Genomic DNA, 20,917 nt, shown 5'->3' with positions numbered 1-20,917 from the left:
CTTTAAACTGCTTTTGGAAGGTCTTTGTCCCTTTGTTACAGTTTGTTATTTAAAAAAACAAACTGTGCTTTACTCACTCTCTCTGGGTCTAGCAGTCACTGCAGCTGTTATTGTTTGTAGCACTGATATCATTTTGGCTCATGACATATACTCTGGCAGAGCAACTAAGCTCAGTTATTGGCTGCAGTGCTGTTGGTGTTATGTCAGCAGGGCTGCCACTAGGAATTTCGGGGCCCCATACTAGCAAAATTTTTGGGGCACCCTTGAGACTCTGCCCAGGCTCCACCCCAGCCCTGCCTCCACCCCTCGAACTGTCCACAGTCCCATTGCTCTCTTGGAAAACTCCAAATCTCACCAGTCACACATTAACAGTTCCCATCACCAAATCACACATATAGCCAGCAGCTCTTGTTTTGGCCAAAAGATTTTTTTTTAACTGCCACCATAACAAGGTAGACTCCTCTAGTTGGGCCCTACTCTACTCTAACCTATTAAACATTTGTTAAAATATCCAATACAATTTAGGTATATTTTTATTTATTTTTCAATTTTTAAAATGACCAATAATATCACATCGAAAGGGACAAATACCATAGCACCATGACCAGACCACATATTACCACCACATGGTGACCAGTAATACCACATACAAGGAACAAATACAGACACATCATGTCCAGACCACATATTACCACCACATGGTGACCAATAATACCACATACAAGGAACAAATACCACCACACCATGACCACACCACATATTACCACCACATAGTGACTGAATACTACAATACTGAAAATTAATTAAAAAAAACACAATACTATCACCATAAGTGCCATTATACACAGGAGATCTGTACTTAGTATGCAGTGTCTGTGTACAGGTAACACACTGACTCACCAGTGACTTCTCTAGGTGAAGTCCTTTATCTTCACTTTTCATCTTTCATCCAGCAAAGACTGACATCACTTCTTCCAGCCAGGGCTCTTCTCTGCAGGAAATAACACAGCTATCTAGAGCACAGTTTGCAGAGTACATTACTTTATTTTTTTCCCAACTTCTACACTACACCACATGAAGAAAGAAAGGCGAAATAGTGTCGCTCCGCGCAGGTACAGGACTGCCCCCCATTAAAAACAGTATCCTCAAAAAATAAAATACATCACTGCATTAATAATATCCCTTAATTAGCTCTTATGGTAATAATATCCCCCATCCTGGCCCCGTGTATCTCATTCCTGGCTCCAGCCATATGGTCTCCTATCCTGCCCTCATGAGAATCTATTCTGCCCCCATATGATCACCCCCTCCTGCCCAATCTGTCCCATGATCCTGACCCATCTGTCACATGATCCTGACCCATCTGCCCCATCTGTCTCCATCCTGCCCCATGATCCTGCCCATCTGTCTCCACATCCTGCCCCATCTGTCTCCATATCCTGCCCCATCTGACTCCACCTTCTGCCCTATCTGCCTCCACATGCTGCCCCATCTGCCTCCACATGCTGCCCCATCTGTCTCCACATGCTGCCCCATCTGTCTCCACATGCTGCCCCATCTGTCTCCACATCCTGCCCCATCTGACTCCACATCCTGCCCCATCTGACTCCACATTCTGCCCCATCTGTCTCCACATCCTGCCCCATCTGTCTCCATATCCTGCCCCTTGATCCTACCCCATCTGTCTCCACATTCTGCCCTATCTGTCTCCACATTCTGCCCCATCGGTCTCCAAATTCTGCCCCTTGATCCTGCCCCATCTGTCTCCACATCCTGCCCCTTGATCCTGCCCCATCTGTCTCCACATTCTGACCCATCTGTCTCCACATTCTGCCCCATCTGACTCCACATTCTGCCCCATCTGACTTCACATTCTGCCCCATCTGCCCCTTCCCCCCACTTCATCATGTGCAGTCCCATACAATGCTGCATGTCCAAAACACTGAGGAGCAACAGTAACATGGAGCAGGAGCCTCCACAGGAACAGCTCTGATCTCACCCCACACTCTCCTCTCACAGATTTACCACAAGCACCAAAAAAACTCCACCAAACCCTCCTGTAATCTCACCGGAATGGCAGGAACCGGAAATCTGCTGCTGCTGATACCAGAGAACACAAGCTGCACACAACCAGGATGGAGCTGCTGCTCTGAGAGCTGAAGGACCTGTGGTGACGTCATCATCATTTGATCAGGAGGTGGAGCTGATAAATGGTGAAGGACCTATGATAATGATGACGTCTCCACAGGTCCTTCAGCTCTTCCTTTCTAACATTTCAGGTGACGGCTGCTGTGCTGATGTGTGGGCCTGCGCACAATAGTTGGGGCCCGATGATGATGAGTAGAAGCATAGGAGTGGGGCTTGCGGGCCCTCTTCTGTACTGCTGCTGACCGGGGCCCATACAGCAGTAAGGGCAGTAATTATGGCGGCCCTGTATGTCAGTGCTGCAGACAATAACAGACACTGGGAATAGAGTTGAAGACTCAGTGCTATACCTGAGAATGGTGAGTAAACTACAGTTTTTGTTTTCAAATAATCTGCACCCCAGGGACACGTGTGTTCCGATTTCCGGTAAATCCCCTAAGTAATTTAGGGTCCAACCTTTGGGACCCCATCGATTGTGGGTCATTCTGTGATAAAGAGTTATTCTTGGTAATCAGTCCACCACTAAATAGAAAGTGATGGTATATCTTAGCACATTTACCTATGAGAACACCTGTTATGAAAGTGTACACACTGACACACGGGAAATGCTGCTCTTACACCCTACCGGTCCCTGTGCAGATTAGAAAGACCTTAGCCACATAACTGAAAACACCATCATGGACCTAACTCCCTAAAAGGCCATTGAGGGGTTTTTTGTACCTCTTGGAAAGCAGGAGAGGGAAGGCTGCAACACACTGCCAACATGAGCAAAGGAAGATGTAATATAAGATATGAAAACCCAGGGTAAGGAACTAAAACATATTTAAATGGGGTAGAGAGGCAAAGCGTAGGAGAACCAAAAGAAAAGTTTAACCTCCAAGAAACCTATCAGTGGTAAAAAAGAAAAGATGCTTTGAGGGAAAGCAAACAGACTGACTGCAAAAATACAACTGGAGTTGACAAAACAAGATAAATCGCTTAGTTGAAGGTCTTGAACTCCTGAACACACATTCATCAAGAGGTATAGCCAGCAAGGAAGTGCAGTAAAGGGTGAACATATAAACCCCCACTCTGAATGTCATAGGGCAAACCAAAATTGTAAAACAAGAAACACTTAGGGAGGAGCAAACCCAGAAAATAAAACAAAGACAATAGAAACCATTAACATTTGGACAGCGAAGAAAGGGCAATAGCTCAGCAGACAGGGGAACTGACCACACAGCAACAGGTCACCAGATCAAATACTCAAACTGAGCTATGACAGTACCCTCTATTCTACAAGGGGCCAAAGGATCCTCAGAAGCTCCTACCATCCAACATCACTGATGTAAGTCTTTCACCAAGCGATCTGCATGAAGATCCTCTGAATTAAGTTATCTTCAGGACCATAACGTTTCCACTTAACTAGATACTGCAGACGACACCTAACCCACCTGGAACCAAGAACTCACTCTTCCTCATACTCCCTATTCCCTTCCAAATCCACCTCAATTATGTCTTGAGGACCAGGTGGCCCCTCAATTTTTTAAAAAAAAGTAAGAATGGAAAGGATTATTGATTCTCCAGGCAATAGGAAGTTGCAGCTTAACTGTCACAGGATTTAAAATGCTAATAATTGTATAAGGACCTACAAATTTAGATGCGAATTTCCAAGACGTGACCTTTAAGTGCAAATGTTTTGAGGACAATCACACAAAATTCCTGACCCCAAAGTCAGGAGCCTTCTTACATCTGTGGTTAGCACCACTCTTGGCCCTGTCAGTAGCTACCAAAAGACCCTTTCAACCTCCCTCCAGATCCTTAATTAAACAGGAAAAAAAATCTCTCCTCTTCTGGCTTGGAGGTCTGAAACTCTGAAAAGTTCCCAAACACTGGATGAAAACCCCTGCAGCAAAAATCAAAGGTGAGGTCACAGTAGCCGCAAAAGATCAGTAATTTAGTGGAAACTCGGCAAGGGGCAGACGCCTCCCTCAGTCTTCCTGATTAAAGGAAGCAAAAGATCTCAAATACAGCTCTACCTCCAGATTCATCTTTCTGGTTGACCTTTAGTCTCTGGATGATAACCTGAGGAAAAAGAAAGCTTGATACACAACCTGGAGCAAAAACTACATCCCAATAGCAGCAGTGTCTACTTTGACAAAGAAAGGCAGATCAACCTCAGGTTGGCTGAGAACAGGAGCGTTAGGGAAGCTGATATGAGAGCAGAGAAAGCATTTACTGTCTCTGCTGACCAAGAAGAAAAATCTGTTCTCTTCATAGTCATGTCAGTTAAAGGCTTGGCTATGACTGAAGCGTTCTTAATGAATGTCCAATAAAAACTTGCAAAGTCAAGAAATCTCTGTAATTCTTTCATGCTACTCAGTTGAACTCAATCAAGGATGGCTTGTACCTTAACAGTGTCCATCTGAAACCCTGATGCAGAAACTAAATGTCCTAAGAACAGGTCTTTCTCTAATTCAAATTGACATTTCTCCAGTTCAGCAAATAAATGATTGTCAGGTAGAACCTGGAGAACCTGCCTCACATGTTCACAATGCTTCTCCATAGTACGCAAGTAAATCAATATGTCATCCAGGTAAATTACCACAAATCTACCCACCAGAGAGCAAAAAAATTGAATCTATGAAATTTTGAAAGACTGCTGGAGCATTGGTTAACCTAACCGGCATCTCCAATTTTTCAAAATGACCTTCAATTGTATTGAATGCGGGCTTCCATTCATCAAATTGACAAACATGTATAAGGCTATATGGCCCTCTCAATTCAAGTTTGGAAAACCATTTAGCTCCAGATAATTGATTTAAAAAGGCTCAAGTATAAGGGGCATAGGATAAGTATTGTGAACTGTGATTTTATTAATCTCTCTAAAATCCTACCAGCCCTCCATCCTTTTTCTTAGCAAAGAAAAACCCCATGGCTACTGAAAAGGAGGATTGCCATATATGACCCTTAGCCAGACTCATTTGAATATAGTCTTTTAAGGCCTCTCGCTCTGGAAGAGAAAGGTTAAACAAACAAACTTTAGGTATTTTAGCTCCTGGTATGAAATCGATAGCACAATCACATGACCTGTGCGGAGAAAAAACATTACACTTCTTCTGAGAAAAAACATAACAGAAGTTCTGAATGAATTTTGGAAGGTGAGTTCTGTTAGTACGGCGGAACGCACCAAATATAAAATAACAGGAGGTGCCTTCGCTGCCCGGAGTCCACCGTGCGGTAGGTGACAAGACCGCTGCTGAACAATGGCAGATGCACCTAATCAATGAGGTACTGCGCTCGGGTTAACGTCACCCGAATGCTAAGGACGGCTCTGTTCTGGCACAGAGTCGCAAGAGGCAATGTGATGCCGAGACGCGGCTCTGTTAATGTCACAGAGGCCTGCATGTGGCGTCGCAACAGCGACCAAGAGTAGCTGCGGTTAGTGCAGCGCAGCGGCAGGTAAAGCCGCAGACGTCGGCGCTGAGACACAGGCGCAGACGGACGCCAGTGTAGGCGAGGATCACGTGGCGTGTAGCTTGCCACAAGCTGAGACTGACTATCCAACTCTCTGTCACCATTCATAATATCCGAGGGAAGGGGTTTCATAATGCGTCAGTCACCAGTCCACACATCCGTCACCATACACACACAGCATAATATGCTACACTAGCGCATCGCCGAGCCGCCATGCGGGCTTTTTATAGCGATGCGCTTCCAGGACCTTCCATTAGCTTGGGAAGGACCAATCAGATCCGACGTAGGACCTGAGCATGTGACCCCTGCTCTCCAGTGAGAGGTCAAGTTGCGGGCATGCCCAGTAGCACGGCATGAGGACTTAGCCTCAGGAGCAGTTCCCTGCAGAGCAGGTTGCGCTGCTATTGCTGCACCAGAGGTGGCAGCAACATCCAGGCTGTCAGAGCGAGTCTGAGCAGCAAGCCTGGCTCGCCGTGTTTGCTGAGCAACACCCGGAGCGGTCGAGCAAGAATGGGAGACCGCAGGATGTCTGGCTCTGGACTCCCGCTGTGTAGTGCCAGGAATCCAACGCCTAACAAGTGCTCACAGAAGCCAAAGATCTTGCCGAACATTTGGAAAAGCAAGAGTCACCCAAAGACCTAATCCTGAGTCTCCCAATTAATTGCAAGATTATGCTTAATTAACAATGGCAGGCCTAGTGCTAATTTGGAAGGTAGATAAGGAAAAAATCATGAATGAGATGAATTCAATATGTAAGTCTCCTACTGTCATATATACATTGTTGACCTTCATAGTGATGTGACCTTGTGAAAAAGTAGAGTTATCAATTGCTGAAACCTAAATGGGAAGACAGAGGTAAGATAAATCATAACCACAGTTTAAAGCAAAATCATAATCAATTGGATTCAAGGCTGAATATGAATCTATAAAATCAGGCATAAAAATAAAACTGGTTTTAATCTCTAAGTATGCCTGTAAGAAAAAAATACAAGAGACAATCTCACACTCTTGGAACCTACAACTTTATCCTTTAAAGTCTCCTTTTTAAGAAGTTTATTATTAGATTTGAAAACATTCAACCACGACATGACCTGAACGACCACAGTATAAAAAAAACATGCTGATGTGTCAAGTTCAGTAACCTCACTATATCTCTGCAAACATCTGTTTGCTTATGTTCACAAGTTTCAACCGATAGTGAGGAAGATGCCATTGAAACACCTTTAAATGTGTCCCTATCTCTCAGACATCTATTTAAACAGACAGCAAGTGTCATAGCTTCCTCCAGGGACTGTGGTCAGAGATTGTAGACCAGCATATCCATAATCTGATCCGAAATTCCATGTCAGAATGGACTCTGAAGAGCGGGGTCATTCCAGGAAGTCTCTAATACCCAGCATCTAAACTGAGCAGTAGTCCTCTCTGTCATGGTCATCATAAATTAGGTCAAGAGCGGAGAAATATGTATCAACAGAGAAAAACACAGGAGAATCCTAAAGAAAAGACAAATCCCAAGTCTGTGGCTTTCCACGGAGTAAAGACAAAACAATGCTTACTTGTTGTGTATCGGACCCAGAGGAGACAAGATGAAGGTGAAAGTATAATTTACACGTGGCAAAAAAAAAAATCTGAAAACTTACTTCTGTCCCTGTTGAAGAAATCCGGCAACTTTAAGTTGGGTTCATACGCAGTGCTTTCTAGGGCTGAGTCATTCACAGCAGCAGAACATGCGAGCTGTTGTAGACCTGCAACCTCCAAGGATCAAGATTGCAGTTGTATGGCTAAGACATTTACTGGATCCATTCTGATGCCTCAGAATGTACTAATAGGCTGGCTACAATGTTGTGAAAGTGTACACACACATACACACACACACACATGCACATATACCCTCCTGATCCTTGTACAAACTAGAAAGGTCCTAGCTGCACAACTGAAAACCCCACCTTAGACCTAACTCCCTAAAAGGCCATCAAGGGCTTTCTTTTATCTGGGGAACCAAAGGGGAGACCACAACACATTGCCAACAAGAGTAAAGGAAGTGGTGAAGTAAAAAAAGAAACTCCAAGGTGAAAAATGACAAAAAAAAATAAAGGGTAGAGGAGGAAAACTAAGAAGAAGCAAAAAAGGATCAAGTTTGATGTTGGTGCAAACAGACTCGCTGCAAGAATACAATTGGGTAAACCCCTTAGCTCAAGGGCTGAAATGTCTGAACACACATCCACAAAGAGATATAGCCAGCATTAAAGTGCAGTGAAGGGTGAACATATAAAACCCCACGCTGAATTTTTATAGGGCAAACCAAAGCGGTAAAACAAAAAACACCTGGAAAGGAGAAAACCAAGAAAGCAAAACAAAGGCTGTGGAAACCATCAGCATTTGGACAGGGAAGAAAGGTCAATAGCTCAGTAGACAGGGGAACCGATCAAATCCCTAAACTGAGCTATGACAACAACTGTATTTTAAATGCCTCATGCATGCTATATATCCATAGGTGCATGTCATGTTGACACAACTACTGAGTATTTACGGCTTTATTTATCCTATTGACGCACCCCAGAGGCTGTGGGATACTCTGCACCAGGCCCGTTAACTTCAATGGGAAAAGTCACAGTGGCAGTGACTCGGTCCGTGGCCTCAGGCGGTCATATAAAAGGGGTTGAATTGAATGGGGATAAAGTTTATGTATTGATTCGTGATGCCAGTTGGAGTGTTCGACTGTAGTATAGCCGACACTGCAGATGATCCCTGGGGGAGTAGATGGTGTTGGCAGTGCAGATGTTAAACCCTCTCCAACCAGGGCTAACCCCCAGAGATTGCGATGGAAGTAGAAGGCACAGAGTAATAAGGCAGGAGACAAGGAAAGTCACTTTATCATTTACTGTAGTTCAGGTGCAGTTCAGGGAGATATTACAACTCTCACCAGGTTACAGTCTTTGCTGGAGAATGGGAGTTATCCTTCAATCTGCTTGTGACTCAGTGTAAGCTCCCCGCTATTCTAATCCCTTCTGGGACCAAGGCTTCCCAGAGATTGGAACTTCTAGTATAGCCACTACTCACTGTGTTTTGTAGCTTGGATCCTGTGTGAAGTTCCTTCTTGCAAAATCCTTCACTGATCCTAGTTTGCTGCTGTATTCCCGGGGAAAACACTCCACTGTACGTTGTATAAACTCACACAGTCTCTCAGCTTACCACCCTGCTCTGAAAGCATGGATGGCCTAGGGGCTGATACCCTGATGCTTCTTTGCTTTGCTCCTAGAGGGACCACATGTCATCATGGCTGCCAGGAGCATTTACTTCCTTTTTTTGTTCACTGAAACAACAACTCACGACTCCTCCCCCTCCCATTTAGGGTATGTCTGCAAAGCTCTAACCTTCAGACAAGTAAAGGAGTGTGGCAAATTGTGTGTGTTGTGGTCTCTAGCAGAGAAAGCATAACTCCCATTGCTCACAAAACACATTCAAAACAGTACATATTTAACCATTTTGTGGCGGTAAAGACACAGGGCACCACACTATGACATGCTCTTACCTGTCATAGCACATGGTCTCTTTTCTAAGCTCATGGAATAACTATGACATTAAGGCCACATTCATACTTTCAATATTTGATCAGTATTTTACATCAGTATTTGTAAGCCAAAACAGAACTGGAACAATTAGGGCAAAAGTATAATAGAAACATATCACCACGTCTGCATTTTTCACCCACTCCTGGTTTTGGCTTACAAGTACTGATGTAAAGTACTGACCAAATACTGATTGTGTGAACGTGGCCTTAGTTAGAATGCCCTTTTTTAAATGCAATGGTGTCCCAATAAGTGAGTTGTGCAAATCATACTGAGAAAAAGTAATATGCATCAAAGCTTTAATTTCATTTCAAATCACTGATCTTTTGTTAGTTGTTACTTATTTGTAATGTATTTTATTAGGCCACAGCTTTCTCTTTACACCATGACCAAGAAAAGGATGTGATCACTGGCCTGAAACAGAAGACCTTGTATGGAAGACCTAACTGGGAAAATGAATTTAAAAATATTGCAAGTGCACATGCAAGGTATGTATTGGATTTATACTAGCTGTGTCCAATGGGTGTGATCCAAATTGTCCTCAATACCTACAATATTGATATATGTGGGCTCACAGTGTAGAATGCCACCAAAAATGATTACCACTGTAATCAACTGTTCCATTATTCCAAATTCATTTATTTAGTGAATATTTTCATAACAGCAATGATATATAGCACATTTTGAAAAATTGTCAGGCCTACACCCAGCTTGCAACTGGTTTGGCAGATTATGAATATAATTAGCTGTACAGAATTGTCCTTCCCTATGTCCTTATTCTTTGTGTCTACAGCTAATTCAAACATATATAGAATGAGATGTTAAAGGGAACCTGTCAGCAGGATTGTGCTAGGTAACCTACAGACATTGTCAGGTCAGTGCCGTTATACTGATTAAAATGATAGCTTTGTTGACGAAATCTGTCTTGTGGTTGTTGTTTAATCTTTATTTGCAGTTTTCAGTTAATGATATGCTCGCTCGTGCTCCGGGGCAGCCTGTGAGGGAGGGGGGTCGTTATGTGGTGCTCTGTTTAGGTATTCATGTGTATGGCTTCTGACAGGTCACTGATCCCTCATTGACCTGCCCCCTATTTTACATAAATGAATATTATATATATTAAAAAAATAAATCAATCACATTCTGCAGGCAGGTGCCGGCGCTGCAGCATGATTGCATCTATAATATGTATTTAATTATTTGTTTTTATGGTATACATTCCTAATAAGAAAAAATCAGCCTGAAAATCGGCGATCTGATAGATGCTACTGCACAGGCGCCGGTGGTGTCATCTTGGATGAGGCATTTTTTTTCTCTCTAGCAAGATGGTGCTGCTGGCGCCTGCGCAGTAGCAGCTATTGGATCGCCGGTAGCAGGTGCAGCAGGCACCATTTTCAGACTGATTTTTTTTTTTTTAAGGAATTAATGTATACCATTTATGTATATCATAAAAAATAATTAAACATACATTATAGATGCAATAATGCTGCAGAAGGTGATTTTTGTTTTTTCAATATAAAGAATATTTATTATGTAAAATAGGGGGGCCGGTCATTCAGAGATCAGTAAGAAAGAAACTTGGCACTCAACTTCTGAATGAATGCAGTTGTATTTAATGCAGCCAAATTAAACAAAACATTTCGGCTTCATGTGGCCTTCATCAGTTAGCAGACTGCTCAGAGATAGGAAAAGACCTTGGTCAATGAAACAGGTAGGGGAATGTGTGGGCACAGTGCTGTACAGTGTCCTTACAGATGTCAAAAGAGTGTGCACGTGCTGCCTGCATTGACATTGACATGGTTTCCACCGTTCGACGAACGGTGGAAACCGCGTCACTGCAGGCAGCACGCACACACTCTTTTGACGTCTGTAAGGACACTGTACAGCATTGTCCCACACCTACTGCTGCTTACCAGCGGCTGCATTTAAATGGGATATATTCCCCTACCTGTTTCATTGACCAAAGTCTTTTCCTCTCTCTGAGCAGTCTGCTAACTGATGAAGGCCACATGAGGCCGAAACGTTTTGTTTAATTTGGCTGCATTAAATACAACTGCATTCATTCAGAAGTTGAGTGTAAAATTTCTTTCTTACTTTACACAAGGTGTGGGACCCTATTTGTGCATCTCTCCAAGTAGTGCATACGGTGTTTTCTTAGTACTCAGGGATCAGTGACCTGTCAGAAGCCATACAGATAAATAGTTAAGCAGAACACCACATAAAGACCACCACCACAGGATGCCCTGGAGCACAAGCATATCTATCATTAACTGAAAAAAAAGATTAAACAACAACCACAAGACAGATTTCATCAACCAAGGTATCATTTAATCAGTATAACGGCACCAACCTGAGGCACTGTCTGTAGGTTACTCAACACAATCCTGCTGACTTGTTCCCTTTAAAGATGCTGTGACAGATTTCCGTTGACCTGGAAATAGACTCCCGCGTTAAAAAAAAAGTTTAACATCTACATTTTGTAGTGGATGACTCAAGATTGTAGTAAATTGAACAAATTATATAACATAATCCAATTTAACAAAGGTTAGGGTAAATAAAAATTACGAATCACTCCAAAGTTTTTCAATGGTCTTTAGTTACCTTGCTGCACTGATCACATGATATACGTTCTTATGGCTGCTGCAGTCAATCACTTCCTTCAGCAATACTGTACCGGAAAATCCTAAACAACACGTTTGTGATAGAGATCAATTGCAAAGTCAGGTTAACCACTGCCCATATGATAACTACTTTTTCCTACCATGACTTACCAGCAATATCTTTGGATGCCTTTTGTAGCTGAGGTTAGGCTGGGAGCTAAAAACCAAACCAGCATCATTCTTTTTACCTGCACTGTGAACTGGCTATTTTAACAACCATTTTAGAAGAGATAACAAGAACCTACCGATTCCAACCCTTATACAGGGTAAGAAAAACATGGCTGTTGTCTTGCAAAAATAATGTCACATCCATCTGTGGGCTGTACCTGTGTATTAACAGCATTAAACTTCAATAGCACATACAAAATGTGTGCATGTGTAGTACTTGTCCTGGAACTTTGTCATGTAACTATGTAAGCAAACTTTTTTAATACTGTAGAACAGATATACATGGTATGTTATGTTAAAAAATACCGTACATAACACAGAGAAAAGCAAAACTGTCCTTAGACTTTACAGTGGTATTTACCATATACAGCGGCTCAAATAAGTATTGAACATGTCACCAATTTTTTAGGTAAATATATTTTTAACCCCTTACCTACAATTGACGTAATATTCCGTCCATGTGACCATGGACCTAATTACCATGGACGGAATATTACGTCATCGCGATCAGCGGCGCCCACGTGGTGAGCGCCGCTGATCGCGGCCGAGTGTCAGCTAATTATCATAGCTGACACCCGGCACAATGTGTCAGGGGCGGTCACGGACCGCCCCCGACACGTTAACCCCTTGCACACCGCGATCAAACGCGATCGCGGTGTACCGGGGGTTAAAGGGAAGCATCGGCAGGGAGGGGGCTCCCTCCGTGCTTCCCTGAGCCCCCCACGGCAGCGCAATGTGCAGCGCTGCTGCGGGGGTCTCTTTCCCTACAGGCCCCCGGATCCAAGATGGCGACGGGGGCCTGCAGGGAGCTGACTTCCTCACTGCCTGCAAAGCGCAGGCATGAGGAAGTCTGCAGCAGTGCCTGTGACAGATCGCTGATCTGTCACAGTGATCTGTGATGTGACAGATCAGCGATCTGTCACAGGACAGTGATGTCCCACCTGGGACAAGGTAATAAAGTAAAAAAAAAAAAGTGTTAAAAATAATTAAAAAAAAATCGCTAAATAAATCAGTAAAAAAAAAAAAAATATTCCCCAATAAATCCATTTTTTCAAAATAAAAAAAAACAAAAACAATAAAAGTACACATATTTGGTATCGCCGCGTCCGTAATGATCTGCCCTATAAAACTGTCCCATTAGTTAACCCCTTTAGCGAACCCCTTAAAAAATAAAAATAAAAAACGAAGCAAAAAATAATGATTTATTATCATACCACCGAACAAAAAGTGCAATAACGCGCGATCAAAAAGACGCATATAAATATGCATGGTACCGCTGAAAACGTCATCTTGTCCCGCAAAAAACGATCCACCATACAGCATCATCCGCAAAAAAATAAAAAAGTTATAGCTCGCAGAATAAAGCGATACAAAAATAATTATTTTTTATATAAAATAGTTTTCATTGCAAAAAACCGACAAAACATAAAAAAACGACCTAAATGAGGTATCGCTGTAACCGTACTGACCCGAAGAATAAAACCGCTTTATCAATTTTACCGCACGCGGAACGGTGTAAACGCACCCCCCCAAAAGAAATTCATGAAACGCTGGTTTTTGTTCATTCTGCGTCCCAAAAATCGGAATAAAAAGCGATCAAAAAATGTCACGTGCCCGAAAATGGTACCAATAAAAACGTCAACTCGTCCCGCAAAAAATAAGACCTCACATGACTCGGTGGGTCAAAATACGGAAAAATTATAGCTCACAATATGTGGTGATGCAAAAACTATTTTTACAATAAAAAGCGTCTTTTAGCGTGCGACAGCCGCCAAACATAAAAACCGCCATAAATCGTAAATCAAACCCCCCGTTATCACCCCCTTAGTTAGGGAAAAATAATAAAACTAAAAGAAAATGTATTTATTTCCATTTTCCCGCTAGGGTTAGGGTTAGGCTAGGGTTAGGGTTAGGGCTAGGGTTAGGGCTAGGGTTAGGGCTAGGGTTAGGGTTAGGGTTAGGGTTAGAGCTAGGGTTAGGGCTAGGGTTAGGGCTAGGGTTAGGGCTAGGGCTCAGATTAGGGTTAGGGGTGTGTTGAGGTTCGGGTTGGAGTTATAATTGGGGGTTTCCACTGTTTGGGCACATCAGGTGCTCTCCAAAGGCAACATGGCTTCTGATCTCAATTCCAGCCAATTCTGCGTTGAAAAAGTCAAATGGTGCTCCTTCCCTTCCAAGCTCTGCCATGTGCCCAAACAGTGTTTTACCCCCACATGTAGGGTATCAGCCTACTCAGGACAAATTACAAAACAACTTTTGGGGTCCAATTTCTCCTGTTACCCTTAGGAAAATAAAAAATTGGGGGCAAAAATATAATTTTGCGGAAAAAAATGTTTTTTTTATTTTCACGCCCAGGCGTTATAAACTTCTGTGAAGCACTTGGGGGTTTAAAGTGCTCTCCACACATCTAGATAAGCTCGGTGGGGGGTCTAGTTTCCAAAATGGGGTCACTTGTGGGGAGTTTCAATAGTTTAGGTACATTAGGGGCTCTCCAAACGCATATGACACCCGCATACCAATCCATCAAAGTCTGCATTCCAAAACGTCACTACTTCCCTTCCGAGCCCCGACGTGTGCCCATACAGTAGTTTTCTCCCACATATGAGGTATCAGCGTACTCAGGACAAATTGGACAACAACTTTTGGGGTCCAATTTCTCCTGTTACCCTTGGGAAAATAAAAAAATGGGGACTAAAAGATCATGTTTGTGGAAAAAATACGATTTTTTTATTTTCACGCCCGGACGTTATAAACTTCAGTGAAGCACTGGGGGGTTCAAAGTGCTCACCACACATCTAGATAAGTTCCTTGGGGGGTCTAGTTTCCAAAATGGTGTCATTTGTGGGGGGGTTTCTACTGTTTTGGTACATCAGGGGCTTTCCTAACGCGACATGGTGTCCGATCTCAATTCCAGCCAAAAACGTCAAATGGCGCTGCTTCCCTTCCGAGCTCTGCCATACGCCCAAATAGTGGTTTACCCCCACATGTGGGGTATCAACGTACTCAGGATGAATTGCACAATATCTTTTAGGGTCCTGTTACTTTTGGAAAAATAAGAATTGAGGGTGAAAAGATCATTTTTGTGGAAAAAATATGATTTTTTAATTGTACTGCTGTACGTTATAAACTTCTGTGAAGCCCTTGGGGGTTCAAAGTTCTCACCACACATCTAGATAAGTTCCTTGGGGGGTCTAGATTCCAAAATGGTGTCATTTGTGGGGGGTTTCCACTGTTTTGGTACATCAGGGGTTTTCCAATCGCGACATGGTGTCCGATCTCAATTCTAGCCAAAAACGTCAAATGGCGCTGCTTCCCTTCCGAGCTCTGCTATGCGCCCAAATAGTCATTTACACCCACATATGGGGTATCAGCGTACTCAGGACAAATTGCACAATAACTTTTAGGGTCCTGTTACCCTTGGAAAAATAAAAATTGGGGGTGAAAAGATCATTTTTGTGGAAAAAATATGATTTTTTAATTGTACCGCTGTACGTTATAAACTTCTGCGAAGCCCTTGTGGGTTCAAAGTTCTCACCACATATCTAGATAAGTTCCTTGGGGGGTCTAGTTTCCAAAATGGGGTCACTTGGGGGGGTTTCCACTGTTTAGGTACATCAGGGGCTCGCCAAACGTGACATGGCGTCCGATCTGAATTCCAGCCAATTTTGCATTGAAAAAGTCAAACGGCGCTCCTTCCATTCTGAGCTCTGCCATGCGCCGAAACAGTGGTTCCCCCCCACATATCAGGCATCAGCGTACTCAGGACAAATTGCACAATAAGTCTTGCAGTCCAATTTCTCCTGTTACCCTTGGTAAAATAAAGAAAATTGAACCTGAAGTATTTTTTTTGTGAAAAAAAGTTAAATGTTCATTTTTTTTTTAATATTCAAAAAATTCCTGTGACGCACCTAAAGGGTTAATAAACTTCTTGAATGTGGTTTTAAGCACCTTAAGGGGTGCAGTTTTTAGAATGGTGTCACTTTTGGGTATTTTCTATCATATAGACCCCTCAAAGTGGCTTCAAATGTGAAGTGGTCCCTAAAAATAAAATGGTGTTGCAAAAATGAGAAATCGCTGGTCAATTTTTAACCCTTATAACTTCCTAACAAAAAAAAATTTTGGTTCCAAAACTGTGCTGATGTAAAGTAAACATGTGGGAAATGTTATGTATTAAGTTTTTTGTGTGCCGTATCGCTGTGATTTAAGGGCATAAAAATTCAAAGTTGGAAAATTGCGAAATTTTCAAAATTTTCGCCAAATTTTCGTTTTTTTCACAAATAAACGCAAGTTATTTGAATGCAATTTTACCACTAACATGAAGTACAATATGTCACGAGAAAACAATGTCAGAATCACCGGGATCCATAGAAGCGTTCCAGAGTTATGACCTCATAAAGGTACAGTGGTCAGAATTGTAAAAATTGGCCCGGTAGTTAACGTGCAAACCACCCTTGGTAGTGAAGGGGTTAAAGGTGGTATTAACATGAAATTATGAAATTCTCACCAGATGTTGGCAACAACACATCCAATCCACACAGGCAAAGAAATCAAACCATAGATGTCCATAAATTAAGTAAGATGTAATAATGAGAAATTACACAGGGAAAAGTATTAAACATGCTTACTAGCATTTAGTATTTCATACAAAAAAGCCTTTGCTGGTGTTGACAGCTTCAAGAAGCTTCTTGTATTGAGAAACTAGTCACATGCATTGCTCATGTGTAATTTTGGCCTATTCTTCTACAGAACCAATTGTAGGTTCAATGGACTCCTATGAACTTTGAGCTTAAGTTCCTTCCATACATTTTCTGTTAGATTCTGGTCAGGTGCTAACAGTTTTATTTTCTTTCTCTGAAACTAATTGAGAGTTTATTTCGCTGTGGGTTTGAGATCATTGTCTTTCTGAAATGTCCACCTATGTTTCATCTTCATCATCCTGGTAGATGGCAGCATATTTACACTGCTGTAATCTGAAAAACAGCCCCACACATCATGATGCTCCCACCTCCAAACTTCACTGTTGGTATGGTGTTCATGGGATTTTATGCAGTGAGTTTTGGCCTCCAAACAGGGTGTGTATTGTGTCATCCAATGAGTTCAGTTTTGGTCTCATCTGACCAGACTAGATTCTCCCATTATTTCACCGGCTTGTCTAAATGTTGTTGAACAAACTTTAAACGTGCTTGAACATGCTTTTTGTTCAGCAATGGAATCTTGAGTGGTGAGAGTGCAAGCAATCCATGTAGGTTGAGTGCATTACTTACTGTATTGTGTTCTTTAAAAAAAATTGCAATCTTGCAGGGAACATCAGATTGTGGCCAGTTTATTGTTAAGTAAGTGATGTTCTTTGAACTTCTGGATTATGGCCCCAACTGTGTTCAATGGAACTTTCAGTAGATTAGAAATTCTTCTGTATCCAATGCTGTGGAGACACGGGGATCAGTAGTCCACTAGCTAAAACCGCATGGACCAGGGCTTATCCCACCGAACCCCCACTCTCCTTTTACCGTGGGCATAATGCTACTCAGACAACACATGGTGAGGGTAAAACAGTGTGACAATACTTTATTGAACTACAAAACAGGCAAATAATATATAGAAGAGACCCAGCAAAACACCCAAGTGCAAAATTACAGAGTCTCACCCTTCGGCTGACTCACCAGGATTAAAGCAGCTGTGATTTGCAGGACCATTTTCCTCCACCTGTGGCACACACAGAGAGGAGGTAATGACAAGCTTTGGAAGCTGACAGTCCATTGAGGTACAAGGTTAAGTGACCGGAGGGTCACAACCTGGCTTCTACGAACATCTTCATGGAGCCAGGTGACCGGTGGGTCCAAATCCTGGCTTTCCCAAACGTATCGATGGGCTCAGGTGATCAGTGGGTCCAAATCCTGACTATCCCAAACATATCCATGGCTTCAGTGATGGTCATTGGAGCAGATTTGTATTTTTTCAACCGTGGTCCCAGAAGCTGGCATCCTGTAGAATGTCAAATCTGTGTCCCTTATGATGGAGCCATGATGTCTTGGCTGCTGTCTTTTAGAGTTTTCCTGGCTGTGGTTTTGTAAAGTGTCTCTGGTTCTATTGGATATCTGTATGACTTGGATAACCTGTTACAGAGGCATATCCCACTTACATAGTTCATAACTATTGTCCTTCAAGCCTATGTGTAATCAACATATCAGCAAATATCATTGTTCAGTGACCCTGCATACCAGTTTTGCAAAGATAACCATACACTAAACTGTAGGAGCTGATATAAGAGGTAAATAACAACCATTCATCAATTTATAAATATCAATTTAACCTACAAGAAGAGTCAACATTTCAGACTCTTGACTAACTGAAGAAAGAAACACATAAATTCAAAAGTCAACATATAGATAAGTCTATTCCTCATGGCTTACTGAGAAGTCTGGTTAATTAAGATAAAATGCTGTGTCATCACAAATGCCAGAAGTATATTTTGCAACAATAAGGTTACAAAGTTCTTGAGACATCTCACCGGTATTACTCATCATGAGATGTTTCTTGTGTGTCACCATGGTAAGGATGCACCTTTTTATAGACCGTTAGTTGAATCAGCTGATATTATTTTTCACTAAGTGGCAGGATTTCTTTCTAATTACTGATAGATTTCAGCTGGTGTCATGACTTCGCTTTTTGCACTTCTCTTTCTGCATGTGTTCAATATTTTTTCCCTGTGTCATTTCTCATTATTACGCATAACTTAATATATGGCTTATATGTTTTGATTTCTTTGCCACTGTGGATTGGGTTGGTTGTTGACGACGTCTGGTGAGAATTTCATGTCAATAGCACCTTTAGAAATATATTTACTTGGTGACATGTTCAATATATAGTTCACCCGCTGTATGCGAACATGTACATAGGATTAAAGGGGTTATTTTGCATGGAAGAATTATTTTGTAGACAGGTTGTAAAATAATTGTTGTTTTAGATTGTTCTAAGGGTGGTTTCACATTAGCGCTTTTTAAGCGCACGCACGGCCGGGGGTAGCTCCGCCCCCGAGCCGGCTCTCTGCCCGGCGTGCCCGCCCCTTGCTTGTAGCGCCGCCTCCTAGCGCACAGCGGCGCCTGCGATCGGCGCACCCTATCTTTAGCATAGGGTGCGCAGATCGTGCGCAGGCCATGCGCTAGTTGCGCTTTGACCTGCGCTGCGCACATTTGACGGTGCGCCATGCGCGCCAAAATCAAACTTTTCGGATTTCGGCGCGCACGGCGCACCGTCAAAAGTGCGCAGCGCAGGTCAAAGCGCAACTAGCGCACGGCCTGCGCACGATCTGCGCACCCTATGCTAAAGATAGGGTGCGCCGATCGCAGGCGCCGCTGTGCGCTAGGAGGCGGCGCTACAAGCAAGGGGCGGGCACGCCGGGCAGAGAGCCGGCTCAGGGGCGGAGCTACCCCCGGCCGTGCGTGCGCTTAAAAAGCGCTAATGTGAAACCACCCTAAGCTGTTTAAGAAGTTGCTTTGTTACAATCAAACATATTTTTTTTCAATTAAGCTCCAGAGTTGGCGTTTTCTTGTGTGGACCGGAAACCCTCGCAGAGACCCTCAGCAAATTGTCCATTGCCAACTCGAGTGTGGATCCTAGAGCGGTGCACTTTATTTTCAATAAAGAAAACTTCTAGTTCAGCAGAAATTTTCCATTCATGTATTCATTAAAAGTATCCTTTGATTTCATAACCCTAAAGATTCTGATTCTTTGAGGTTCTTTGCCTGAAAACTTGTTAGCTACCTATCCTCTCTCCCTCAGTATTTTGAGAATGTGACTTCTTCTATTGCATGAATAATTGCAGACTACTAGGTCCAATGAGCTCTGTACACTAGTTTCTACCAAATTCAATATGTGGGAATCCTTTGCCTTGAATACCTTTATTGTGGTTTTTCTAGAGTACTTTGGAGCACTTGCTCGTATAATATTCTGAACACTAGCATAGAATACTTAATTATTACTGATTTGCTTCCGATTCGCTTTCAGCCAAGCTTATTGCTTTCAAAAAATGTCTGAAAATGTAAATTGTCGATAATAAGATGTAAGGTGTAATTCCTCTATGAATGCTTTACAGTTGAAGATTCATGAATCATGACTCTACAAATATTATGTTTATGCATCCAATTTCATTTACTTTGCTAGCCACAGATTATTCAATTTTTTTTATTAAAAATAAAGAATATTTGATAACTAGTATTATTTTTTTTTTAGATGTTTTCCTTTGCATTTTGCACATAATACATTTCATTTTGGTTCTTCAGGTTAAAGTGCACCTGATAGCTACACTCATGTAGGGAAAGACCTGTCGCTCAAGGACAGAGGGGTAGGGAGAAGCACCAGGAAAAGCCTGATAATATGACTTACAAGCACTAGCGTCGTCATCAGCACTATAAATACCATGCGCTTCTTTCCCTCACTGCATTGTTCCTCTGAAGCCAGGTATATGCTTCCTGACTTCAGAGAGGCGCACTGTGCATGATCCAAATTTTTTTTCACTTCTCTATGTGTGTAATGTAATACAGGGACTGTTAAGCAGGGTGTTTAGCTATGTAGGCACAACTGTTGGCAGTTCTGGGTGCACCTGACAGGTTCCCTTTAACAAATGCTTTAAAGTAAGGTTTCATGCAGCTGAATGAAGAAATATATGGTAATTTACAGGGACCGCTCCTGGCACTTTAACCCCCGGAACACTGCGATCAAACATGATTGCAATGTTCCGGTTGCACAGGGAAGCATCGGGCAGGGAGGGGGCTCCCTGCGTACTTCCCTGAGACCCTCAGAACACCGCAATGTGATCGCGCTGTTCCAAGGGCCTCCTCCCTGCAGGCCCCCGGATCCAAGATGGCCACGGGGTCCTTCCGGGTCCTGCAGGGAGGTGGCTTGTCAGTGCCTGTTGAGAGCAGGTGC

At 42.7% G+C, this 20,917-nt stretch overlaps 1 protein-coding gene across 1 annotated transcript in view; it reads left to right on the top strand.

Moving 5' to 3' along the window:
- The window catches only part of CYBB (cytochrome b-245 beta chain), a 100,329-nt gene extending 80,125 nt beyond the window's left edge, over positions 1–20,204 (top strand). Inside the window, exons 12-13 of the mRNA XM_073590508.1 lie at positions 9,534–9,658; positions 19,520–20,204. Of these exons, the coding sequence (XP_073446609.1) occupies positions 9,534–9,658; positions 19,520–19,646 (252 nt within the window). The 3' untranslated portion in view covers positions 19,647–20,204. The remainder of the gene's footprint in view (positions 1–9,533; positions 9,659–19,519) is intronic.
- The last annotated feature ends 713 nt before the right edge of the window (positions 20,205–20,917 follow it).

The sequence above is a fragment of the Dendrobates tinctorius genome, unplaced genomic scaffold, assembly GCF_039654945.1.
Source record: "Dendrobates tinctorius isolate UK_male_01 unplaced genomic scaffold, ASM3965494v1 ptg000117l, whole genome shotgun sequence".
NCBI lineage: Eukaryota > Metazoa > Chordata > Amphibia > Anura > Dendrobatidae > Dendrobates > Dendrobates tinctorius.
Note: the sequence above shows the minus strand (reverse complement) of the source record. Positions and strands in the feature narration are given on the sequence as shown.